The sequence below is a fragment of the Typopeltis vanoorti genome, chromosome 17 (genome assembly GCF_054136105.1).
Source record: "Typopeltis vanoorti isolate ZY-2024b chromosome 17, IOZ_Tvanoo_1.0, whole genome shotgun sequence".
In the NCBI taxonomy this organism is placed as follows: domain Eukaryota; kingdom Metazoa; phylum Arthropoda; class Arachnida; order Uropygi; family Thelyphonidae; genus Typopeltis; species Typopeltis vanoorti.
Genome location: NC_143565.1, coordinates 105,537,085 through 105,549,994, shown reverse-complemented (window position 1 = coordinate 105,549,994; position 12,910 = coordinate 105,537,085). Strand labels below are relative to the sequence as shown.

Here is a 12,910-nt window from a genome sequence, read left to right as displayed (position 1 = left end):
GATCCCCCCCCCCCCCCCCCCCGCGCTTCCTCCACCTCCTGAAACATTCTCCAATGTGGTAAACCTGAATCCATCTTTCTGGCCAAAATGCATAACTTTATATTTAGCAACATTGAAATGGCATCCCCATTCTTCTGCCCAGAGCACCAACCTTTTCAAATCCTCCAGTAACAACACATCAGGACTTCCTGATATTGCTCTTCCTAAATTATCATCAGCAAACAACTGAATATCATGTATATCAACATACAGACATATATTGATATACAAGTTAACAATAGTGGTTTCAGAACAGATCCCTGTGGCACTCCACTTGTCACATTCCTTTTTTGGGATATACACAACTCACTGTCTCCTATTAGGCAACCAACTACTAAATGACTATCTCCCTCCTGCCCGATTTCAACTGTAGTTTATCATGCAGTACTAGATCAAATGCTCTGGCAAAATTTAAATAAATCATAGCATCTCCCTAACCAATACACTCATTACCCTATTATAAAATGTAACCAAGTTACTAAAGCAGGAAACCCATGCCACTCTCTCAAAAGATTTCCAAGTTAGTTTCTAACACCTTCACACCATTACACATGATACACATTGGCCTATAGTTTAACACTACTGACTTGGATTCTCCCTTATGCAGTGGCACTATTTTAACTTCTTTCCACTCTTCTGGGACTATTCCTGTTGCCAGACTTCTGTTGAACAACCAAGTCAAGGACACTGCCAGCTCTTTTGCACATCCATTAATAGTGTGATGATATCCGATACAATCCCACAGTCTTATTAAGATCAAGGTTACTTAATGTTCCAAACAAACTGTCAGGTCTTCTATCCTAATTCCTATTGCTATTCAACACTACTCAGCCTCCCTAGATGAAATACTCATTGAAAACATTTCCACTATATCTTCAGCAGATGGAACTCTTATTTCATCCCCAGCAACTAAAATTAGTCTTTCATATTCATCATTTCTTCTAATAATGTAACTAGACAATTCTCTAAGGTTTTGCTTTACTTCTTCAGCTGATCTCTTTTTTTCCATACTGCACTTTCCTAGCCTGCACCTTATACTCATGATGTTGAGCCACTGCACATCACCAATCTGTTTCCTTAATTTCTCATAGCACCCAACTTTGAGATTCTACATACCTCGTTGCATGCAGCTCGTACCTGGATAGCCACTCCCCATGTCAAAACTACATGATCATTCCCCAAATGTTACATCATGGTGACATCTATGATCACTGTATGAGATATTAAATCTAACACTCATAACAGAATGTTGCTTTAAACTACATGCTACATAACAATTGTTCTTGAGTAGATCAAGAAATTCTATCACCTTACTTACACAATTCCTGCTTCCAGTCAATACTTCCATAGTTAAAATCCCCCATCATTATCTTTAATCCTGTTGCTCATCTGTCTGAACATCTCAGAATCATCTCCCTCTGCATTCCTTAGCATGTGGCAATATTCCACTAAATATCTAAAATCTGTGCTAACTTAAACCAAATGGCCTCAAAGCCATTATCATTATTGCTTTCTTCAAGTTTCACATTAAGAGGACACAAATGTTCTGAAATCATCAGTAACACTCCCACTTCTTTAATCTTTTGAAGAAATGCTGTAACTTCTGCATTCGGTGCCTGTAAGCTCATCCCGTGTTAACCATGTTTCAGTAACACGAATGATTCGTAGGCTGACTGTATGACCACAAACTCTGCACTCTTATTCCTAATACTCCTTGCATTGGTGTTTATGCACAGTCAAGCTTTCCTTTGCACAATTTTTTATTCCATCATTCAAGTAATTAGCTGTTGGTCCCATTGAGAACCTGCCTATCTTGTCCTTCCTTCATCTCATGCCAATTTTGGCATATTACACTCACAGTTACGCCATCAAGTGTTTGTTTCCCTGACTGGCTACATGCTCTCTCCTCATCAATTTACTCAGCTTCACACTACTGCTCTCACTCAAATGCAGACTATATGTAACAAACGGCTCTCTCTTACCTTCAAATTTATCCCAAACATCAACAAATGCTAATAAAATTCCTCCTATCATCTTGTGATAGGAGGAAGTTTATTTAAACATAAAATAACCTGGATATCACCAGATGGCAAAATCAAAAACAAATTGATTGTATTGCAATAAATGGTAATTTTAAGAGTTCTTTCGTGTTAAAGTAAGGTGAGTAAACTGACAGAGGATCTGGTCATTACTTAGTGACAGTCAAACAAGTCCTCTTCCTGCATTTTTTTTTTTAGCAAACATGTCAGTTGTGATCATTACTCTTCCTTGAATTCATTCTCTCACCTTTATTTTTAATATTTTTACCATACAAATTTATGCATAACATGTTTAATAGTGCCAAAGTAAATATTAAATTTTAATTAATTTATAATTAAATTATAAAATAATTTAACAAAACAAACATATTACCAGCCTTCCACCAGAAGACAAGTCCATCTAAGGTGGCAATGGCATGAGTTTCACAAATTACCAAAAGTTTACATTCAGACCTGAATAATCAAACAACATGTTCAAGGTCAGTTTTATGTTTCAGGTGAACAGTAATACCTGAAACAAAACCAACTGATGGTTACTGTCACACTGCCCAACTTACTCTAAGGAAAGGAAAGACAGTAGGTAAATCACTGAGACCAATCACTATTGTGACCAAACATGCACTATAAAAATTCACGACCCACACATTTGGTTGAGTACTTCCTTGCATTCATTCTCTCACCTATAATTTTTACAATAGTATGCATAAATTATTCTTCAGCAACTGCTCTGATGAGCAGGGGTTGATGCCAAATTTGTCATCAATTGTCAGATTAAGTAATGTAATCTTTGTGTTTAAATTGCAACATGGAGTCTTAGAACTGTGTTTCAAACAGGAAAGAAAAGTTAAGAAAATGAGAAAGAACAGAATAAAGATTTTAGGAATAAGTCAACTAAAATGGAGCTTTGGAAGAGCGACAACTATAGATTGGATATCAAATATTGATAACATTTACAGTTAATAAATTGGAAACCCATAAGCGATCAAATAATCATGGCTAGATTACATTCAACATATATTAACTTAGCCATAATACAGGCTTATGCACCAACAAATGAGAAGGATCTTGAAGGAAATGAGATCCTTTATGATAAATTATAGAAATGTAAAACAAATACCAAGTCATGAGATGATTTTTATCATTATCAAATTCTTGACATATACCCTCGAGGGGTGTACAGGATATGATAGTACTACAGGAAAAATTTACATCATTACTAACTTCCTATCTACAATTTTCCTCCAAATCAGTCTATTACTTGTCAAGACTCCAATATTATCATTATCAATCTTATATTTCTATCATCTAAGCACATTGTACCATATCAATCCAGCTATATCTTGGTCTTCCTCTGGGTCCAGGATGATTTTTATGGATGATACTAATGCTAGAATTGGCAAAAGAAATGAGAGCAGTAGGATGAAAAATGTAATTAAAGAAACAAAAATGGTAACATTATTGTAGCATTTTGTGAAATGAATCATCTTGTGATAGGAGGAAATTTATTTAAACATAAAATGACATGGATATCACCAGATGGCAAAATCAAAAACAAATTGATTGTATTGCAATAAATGGTAATTTTAAGAGTTCTCTCATGTTAAAGTAAGGTGGGTGTTTTGACAGAGGATCTGGTCATTACTTAGTGACAGTCAAACAAATTGGAACTGCTTAGGAGTAAAAACAAATAACAGTAAAACAGAAGATAAAGATATATATCTGAATCAAAATGTGAATGAAATAAATGAAAATTGGTTCTGATATGATAAAAAATCTATTTCAAAATTTGAAAAATCTGATTAGTTCATGGAGCATCTGGAAAACCAACTTTTAACTTAATTTTTCATCAAGGCTACCATCCAGAGAACTGATAATTATCATCCTTCAGTCAGACTACAGTGAAGAGGATTTCCATACACTACCTTAACAGACTTCCGAACAAAATGCAAGGATTGTTTGCAAATAGAATCTGTACAGTACTTTCAAACTAACATGAAAGTTTTCTTTCTTACCATCTGTTAAAGATAAATTGCCTCCACTATTCTTGGCCTGGTATCTATAAAATATACTCTGTTCATGTTGACTTTGTTATTTTGGACAGACCAGCCGTACTGCTAAGATCAGAATTGAAAAACACCAATATTACATAAGATTTCTAGAATGAGGGTCAGACCTTGTTTCTCATGCCATCAACACTAGACAGTTCACAGGAATCAAACAAGTTACACTATAGCAGATTTAAATTCAATAAATTCTTTGAAACATAGAAACACTACATCGGCCTAATCTTAATTGAACCAACTGCATGCCTACCTCCAAGTTTTGGTAAGTAATAGCCATAAACTGTTCAAAATTTTATTTTTCGTTATTTTTAAATAAACTACACCTGACCTGGCTCCTTGGAACTTCAATAGTATTGTCTCCTACTCACTCAGCTGAGAGACATTAAAATATGACTCATGCTGTTTGAATCAACATTTTGTGTTAATATCTTGAATGTCGTAATCATTCTTTTGCTCTCTCCCTGATTGACAGTATAGAAGTTGTAAAGGATATTGGAATTCATTTATGTGTTAAACATTTTTTTAAATACAGGTATACCTCGGTTAATGTTACCTCTGATAACGAAGTCTGCAATTTCAAGCCCCATTTTACATAAAAAATATTACAATTTCAAGGTCAATGCCTGGCAATCATCCGATTGGCAAACGACGGTGACTCGTCATGTACTTCCAAGCTGTGGGTTTGTCTGTTTTAACAGTTTTGCATGTCATCCGCATCAATTTAGTCATTGCTTACACTTCATAGGATGTGTTTCAGTGTGGTGCATTGCAATAAATGATGTATGTTCTCTGATAGCATTATTGTAATTTTGTAAATAAACATCAATTGATATTTTGTTTTTCTACTCATTAATGAAATGTCAGAATCAAGGAAATGAAAAGCAATTTCTTTAGAAACTAAATTAAAGATCATACAACGTGTTGAAAGAAAATCCAATGTGGCGCATTCTTTAGGATTAGTGCAGTCAACTTTAACAACCATACTTAGTCAGTCAGAAAAAATAAAACAGTCTGCTCAGAATTGTACAGATGTTACAGCAGCAAAATTAACTCGCTTAAGGAGTCCATTCTAGAAAAAATAGAGAAAATATTAAGTTTGTGGATAGATGACATGTCACAATGTCATATGCCTTTAAATCAAATGGCAATTCAAGAAAAAGCATTATTTTTGTTTAATCACCTGAAATCTAAACTGAAGAAATTGCGAGAAAATTTTGCAGCTTCTCGTGGTTGGTTTGAGAAATTAAAAAAAAAGCCAGAATTCATAGTGTAAAATTATCAGAAGCTGCAAGTGCAGATGTTGAAGATGCGAATAAGTTTCCAGAAAAACTAAAGGAAATAATTGAACATGAAAAATTTTCAAATTTGGTGTTCGTTATGGATGAAAGCAGTTTTGTTCTGGGAACAGCTACCATCAAAAAGCTTCATTTCTATTGAAGAAAAATCAGCAGCTGGGTTCAAAGCAGCCAAAGACCGTTTAACATTACTGTTTGGATCAAATGCCTCTGGCGATTTTAAATTAAAATTGTTATCAGTTTACCATTCGGAAAATCTGAGAGCATTAAAAGGTAACACAAAAACGAATTTATCTAATTTACCTGTAATATGGAAAGTTAATAGAAAAGCATGGATTACAAGGAATTATTTACTGATTGGTTTGTTAACCATTTTTGTCCAGAAGTGAAACAGTATTGCCAAAGAAATAATTTTGAAGAAAAAGGTCTTTTGTTGTTGGAAATGCTCTGGGACATCCTACTGATCTTAATACGTTAGACACATGCATTCCAGTTGTCTTTCTTCCAGCAAACACAAATTCTCTGATTCAACCGATGGATCCGAGAGTAATAGCAACATTTAAAGCTTATTACCTGTGTGTTACATTAAGCAATTTAATTGAACTAGAAGATAAAGAGCAAATGTCAATTAAAACTTTTTGGAAAAACTACACCATTAAAGATGCAATTGCAAACATTAATAACTCGTGGAAAGAAGTCACTCAGAAATGCTTAAATGGAGTTTGGTGCAAATTATGGCAAGTAGTACTACTAGAAGAAAATAACATTCAAGAGATTAGAAATGAAGTTATCCAGATGGCTCAATCAATAGTTTCGAAAATGCCAAAGAAGAGGATATAAGAAATTTATTAAATGCAGAACATGGTTTTACAGTGGAAGATTTAGAAAAACTTATTAGCAACAAAGCCAAAGAAAATGAAGACGGAATTAAAGAAGTTCCTACCAAAAAAGTGTTAGCAAGTAACCAAAGATTTAAAAAAAGGTGCTTGAATGACATCGAAAACGTTTCAAATTTTTTCAGTGAAAATGATCCTGATTTAGGAAGAAGTATTATTGTTAATACTTCTTAATGCGATCAGTGTTAAATGCAATAAATCCATATAAACTTTAGATTTGTATTTTAAAATGTCATGATTTTATCTTTATCTTTGTTTGGTATGTAATATTCACTTTTTATTTAATAAAGCTTTTCTTTTTTCAAAAAAAAAAAAAAAAGCCTTTCATTTTCTTTACGTATGAACATATCCCTATTATGGCCATAGTATTTTTACCTCTGTGAACGGAACGCATCCTCTTCGTTAATCGAGGTATACCTGTATATCATATCTTCACACCTATTATTTACATACATCCTATGAAAGAAAGTGGCATTAAATCTAATATTAAATTATGAGGCATTTAATTTAGCTGTACGTTTTAAGCAAATATCTTAATCCTGAATAAATCTATTGTGCATCTTTGGGACTAACTAATCAATAGCTGCAGTAACGAAATTTGGCATAAATATCAGCAATAGAAAGAAACTTATAAAAATAGAACATGGAAAACATTGCTTGCATTCTCAATGACATATGTATAAGCATAATAAAGTTCAAATTGAAACTAAATGGTCATTTTGCATTCATATTAAAAACATTTCAAAATAAATATACTGCCAAAAGGTGCAAAACCAGTTCAGGGAAAGGGGAATCAGATTATGTGTGCCAAATTAGCCATGTCTGAATTAACCAGGATTTGTGTATTAAAGTTTATCAATCAATACTCACCCTTGCCTTTTCTAAAGTTTCAGAAACTCTGCTAAAAAATCTGCAATTAAATGAAATAATGATACTAAGCCAAAAGATATAGGCAGAAAAAACAGTTAACTCTCGCTATAGTGAACTTTTAGGGATCAAAGGAATGAGTCATAGCATACAATTTGATATAGTAAATTTCTTTTAGAATAGAATTGAATACAAAACTTTAAGCAACACTTTTCAGTAGTTTGTTATAGTGAGAGTTCACTGCAGACAGAATTCTGTTTAAGAAAAACAGAATGCAATTAAGTTTCATCACAGGATGAGTTACAAATAACATTTCAAAAACCTCTGAAAAGTTCATTAAATTCAGTTATTTACAGAAATATTTTATAATAAAAAAACAAGAAAATTACTTTTGAAATATCCGTTTTGCAAATTGTAAAACATCTTTTTCTATTCAGTGGATAAAATAGTATTGAAATAACAGAAATTGTGCTGCATATTCCAGAGAAGCAGAATAAATAGTTCCCCATATGCAGCTATGGCAAATTTCGTATTAAAAAAATTCTTTTAAACATAGTCAAGTAATACAGATAAAATTTTAGCAATGGCTTAAGCTGTGAATGCTTTTCTATAAACAGTGCTTTTAGTTCATCAAATTTACTCACTGAACAGCAAAAGGAAGCTTTATAATAAAATGTCCTTAATGTATAAAACAAAATATTGCCAAAAATTTGATAAAATAAAGGAAAAAATAATACTCCAACATAAAGAGGCTGTTGTAGGTTTGGCAAAAACAAATGCTTGCAAACTGAATTTCAAGAAAAGCATGCATGCACAGCACTGAAATATATGTGAACTATGCCAAGTTACAAGAGAATAATGCCATTATAAAAATTCTGAATTTTTTTATGAGTAATGCTTCAACATTTTCAAGAAATGGGCATAATTCTCCTTCATTATCAATATAAAGAGAACATTTTCTCCCCGATTAGGATTCAGCTGGTTTTGAAAGGGTATAAACCAAAGAGAGGGAATGCTAATTTACATCTTTCAAGATACAAAGCCTATTTTTGGCATCTATAGGACTATACTTTCATTCTCTTCATTGGTTTTGCTATCTCTCTTTTCCTATTAGGTTCATATTTTATCACTTTTTTTGGCAGCTCCAATTCTTTTGTTTTTATCATTTATTGCCTATATCTTTAATTACTTCCTTATTTTGTCATTTCATATTCTATTTATTCTTGCAGATTCTTCAACTACTCTCATTTCATTTTAGCTGCTTATATTCTATTTTCATCTTTTTTCTCTTTCAATTTTCTGAACCATAATATTGGTACATTGCCATGATTTTATAAAACTGTCCTTGTTTTGCCTTTGTTGTTTGTCTAATAGTAACACCACAGGTTGCTTGAAAACAGTGACTTTGGTTTAGTGCAATTTAATATCTACATCGTTACTATATGAAATGTTATATCACATGCTAAATATTGAAAATGTGTTATTTGTTCTAGGGTATGGATTTTAAATTACTATTTTAATCTGTATGAGACATTTACTCCATAATTTTAGTTTTATTTAATGAAATTCACAGCTACAGAATGATGACCAAGTTAGCAGGAGACAGGGCTAGATGGAGAAGATTTTTACATAGTTATGCATTCTTACCATATACACCCTCTGTCCAAAAAGAAACCAAACTTTTCAAAAATAGAAACTAGTGGCACCACCTGTTGTATCTTTTTGTTATCAAAAGCAGCAACTTTCATTAGTGTTGTGTCAACTGTTTATGACATTTGTTTCATTAGAAGCAGAGTTATAATGCCAAGAGTGACAGCATGTTTTGACGAACAGTCGGAAAATAAGTTTCAAACAGAGTTGTGATTGACTTTTGTATTAAATTTGGTAAAAGTTTTACTGAAACACAAATGCTTCAAAAAGCAAATGGTGATGAATGCTTATCCCGTACTCAAGTTTACGAGTGGTTTAAGTGATTCAAAGTGGTTGTGAGATGCTTGAGGATGATGAAAAGCTGGGCTGTCCAAAAACTGGACTGAGTGAAGTTAACATCCAAAAAGTGCATGATTTCATCAAAGAAAACCCAAAGTCGTTTGTGAGATTGATTCAAGATGAATTAGGGATGCCAAAATCAACTGTGCACAACATTTGAACTGAGAGGTTGGGCCTTGGTAAATTGAATTTGCGATTTGTTCCCCACAAGTTGACCGATACCAAAAAAAAGTATCGAATTGAACACACTGCAAGGACCTCATTAAAACCGCTCGTAAGGACTCAAACTTCCTTGAAAAGATAGTTACTTGTGTCGAAATGTGGTGTCTTGAGTATGAGCCTGAAACAAAGTGCCAGAGGCTGAGATGGGGCTTCTGGAAAAAAAAAGTCGCTTGGAGAAGTCAAAAGTAAAGACAATGCTGATTTGTTTCTACGATTCAGGGCATTATCCACAAAGAATTCGTTCTGCCTGGCCAAACCAAACAGTCAATGGCGAGTTTTATCTCGAAGTTTTGAAGCGATTGATAGCAAGAATTCGTCATGTACAGCATGACTATCATGATGCAGGCAGCTGGTCACTTTTGCATGATAATGCATCATCTCATCGTTCGAACATTGTGCGACAATTTTTGAGCAAAAACCAAGTTTGTGTGTTGGATCACTCACCGTATTCACCTGATTTAGCACTCTGTGACTTCTCTCTTCCCCCAACTTCATTTGCCGATGGAAGGAAAGCAATGACACCATTGAAAAACATTCAAGCGGCAGTAACCACAACCCTCAACAGTATCCCAAAAAACAGATATAAAAAAACTAATTTAATGAATTAACTGACCATGCCAAACACTGCATCGAAGCTGAGGGAGAGTATATCGATTGAAATAAATGATTTGAATAATTATAATTGGTCTGTGTTTTATTTTCTATCAAAAGTTCGGTTTCTTTTTGGACAGAGGGGGTATGCATGGATGAGAAGGAAAGAAGATTCACTAGCTAGTTGCTGCAAGTGGTAGATAAGTATCTGAAGGTCCTTTTCCAATTTTTGTATGATTACTTGATTTGCAAAAAAACACTGTTTACTGTTAATTGATATTTATTCCTGGATTTACTACAGATTTCCATATCCCCCCCCCCCTCCAAGTGGACTGAAGAAAGCTGTTGATGTAAGATCCCTTTTAAAGTAAGATTCCGGAATCTATTAATTGTTGTTGGAGTACCTGCAGTATACCCCTAAGAATGGGAAAAAGGCTAAATATCAGGTTTTAAGAAGGGAGATTGAAGTTCATGGAAATTAGTGGCATTAGCTCATTAAATACAGCATATAAATTATATATAGCAAGATTTTAAATAAATAAGACTTGCCACTAACTATTGCTGATAGCTTATTAGAGGACCAGGCTTGATTTAATAAGAGTTGAAGTGGTAATGACTTATTCAAACAAACTAATTATAGAAAGAAAGAAAAAAAAAAGATGAGAATTTAATTTACAGACTCATCTGACATTTGCAGATTATGAAAAAAGCCTTTGATCAAGTTAATAGACAAATTATGGAATATATAGAAGACTGAGGCTATCCAAAATTACTAAAGACATTTTAGAGCCTGCGTAACAATACAGCTGCCTCTAAAATGCCTTTAGTAATTGTTATTACATAAATGTTTTTTTTTTTTTTTTAAAGTGAAGATTTCAATATCATGACATTTCTTGAAGAGGTAATTCAATAAACATTAAAAGGTAAGGCAATCTTATAGTTTCTCTTTCTTAACATTCTATTTACTGCTGTTTATTTATTCTATTTATTTACCAATCATCCACTCTTAAGCATCATATGTATATGTAACTGCATGTTGATATTATTATTTTTTTTTTTTTTTAATTTCAGATTAAGTTTTATTTGGCATTATTAAATGCCAAATAATTGCAAAGATTATGAGAAACAGGATCACGCAGGAAAAGAATTTATCCACTTGCGCTTGACTTAAGATAGTATTTTAAAGCATACCTGAAGGGTTTTTTAGTAAAGAAACAAACTGGATGAAGGTTTAGGATTATCTAATATTCTAGAATAATAAATTTCCTTAGATATTATATACCACATCTGTGCTTGTGCAACAAGCTTGTGCTTTCAAATTCTGTTTAAGTACATTTTAAGAACGAAGTCAAAAATTTAGCAATTGGGAGGCATTTCAAGTGTTATACTTATCACCATCATCAATTCCTGATATGAGCCATTCAGAGCAAAAGACACCATGACAATAATACATAATTGCAGCACCTCCATAGCACAATTGGAAGAATGACTGCACATTGTGCCTTTCAGTTGTAAAAGGCACAAGTTCGATTCTCATTGTGACGAGAGGAATCTTTACATGGGTTTTTCAATTGAAGGTGAGTTAGATCTCATGTGGAGGTAGCAGGTTATTTTCCCCCCCTCCAAGAAATAATCAAGTTTGCATTATTATTTTCCACTAATTCTCATAAATTAGTGGAAAATAATTCCCATCCACTAATTTTCATAAACTTATTAGCTTATCAATGCTAATAAGAGCATAAGATTGTGCTTTTATTATTAGCATTATTAACTTCATGGATTACAATGTTTTTCTTGCTAATTTGTCTATTATCTAGATACCTTACAGGATGATTTAAATAAATTGGCAGTGTAGGCAAAGAACAATGGTTGTAATTCAATATTGTAAAAATGTGAGGTAATGCACTTCGGGATAAAAAGATTCTTATCATACTGATGGTACTAGTTTACAGGAGATTGATGGGGCTAGGAACGGGAGGTGATGGAGATTTGAAATTCAGAGGACATATTGCAAGAGTTAGCAGCAAGATAGCTCAGAAGATTACTTTGGATGCTGAAGAACACATTGACAAGTAAAGATAAGGAGGTTATTATCCCTCTTTATAAGAGCCATGATTTGGCCACATGTTGACTATTGTGCACAGATTTGGCCACCTGAGTTTCTTGGGAAGCAGAAGGTGGTGGAGAGGATTCAGAGATGAGTGACCAAGCTGGTGACAGGTCTGTGGAATGTTCCCTATGAGGATAGATTGAGAGTATGTGGGCTGCAGAGCTTAGCTGAAAGGCAGAGGAGAAGGGATATGACAGAAACTTAAGTTACTAAAGGGATTCTATAAGATTAACACACACAAGGGAGAAGGCTCACACTTTGAAGTTGTCCAAGAATGTGTGGTTAGTAAAGGTGTGTGGACTAGGTTCTTTACTTGGTGAAAGAGTGGAATGGATTGCCAGAGATGGTTGTGAGTGCCCCAATACTGCATAAGTTTAAGGAGATGTATGATAGGTATTATGTTAATGGACAGAGTGGATCTCCCACAATGGATCTTTTGACTTCATGAAGTATCCATAGAAATAATATTTACTTCTTCAATACTATAAAATCTTGCATTTTGATTGCAAGGCAATATTCACTGCATCAATCCATCCGAATGTTGGTCTTCTTCCTCTAATGTCAGAAAAAAAGATCCAAACATTAACCTTTCCTATCCTATTTAAGTGACTATACCACTTTATATTAGCTTCACTCAATTCTTGAATGATAACACATCAACTTCCTTTAACATCTTCACTATTAATATTCTACCAATGATACCTGTTCACTCCCCTGATCTTTTGGAGAACTCTTATCTGTGATAGTTTCTAAGTGGTCTTTGATCAACTATTTCATTTCTAACGTGATTTTCATACTC

At 33.5% G+C, this 12,910-nt stretch overlaps 1 protein-coding gene across 1 annotated transcript in view; it reads right to left on the bottom strand.

Annotated features, from left to right (window-relative positions):
• The window catches only part of Snx6 (sorting nexin 6), a 210,360-nt gene that overhangs the window by 54,707 nt on the left and 142,743 nt on the right, over positions 1–12,910 (bottom strand). The window contains exon 8 of the mRNA XM_090406978.1: positions 7,203–7,242. Within this exon, the coding sequence (XP_090263104.1) occupies positions 7,203–7,242 (40 nt within the window). The remainder of the gene's footprint in view (positions 1–7,202; positions 7,243–12,910) is intronic.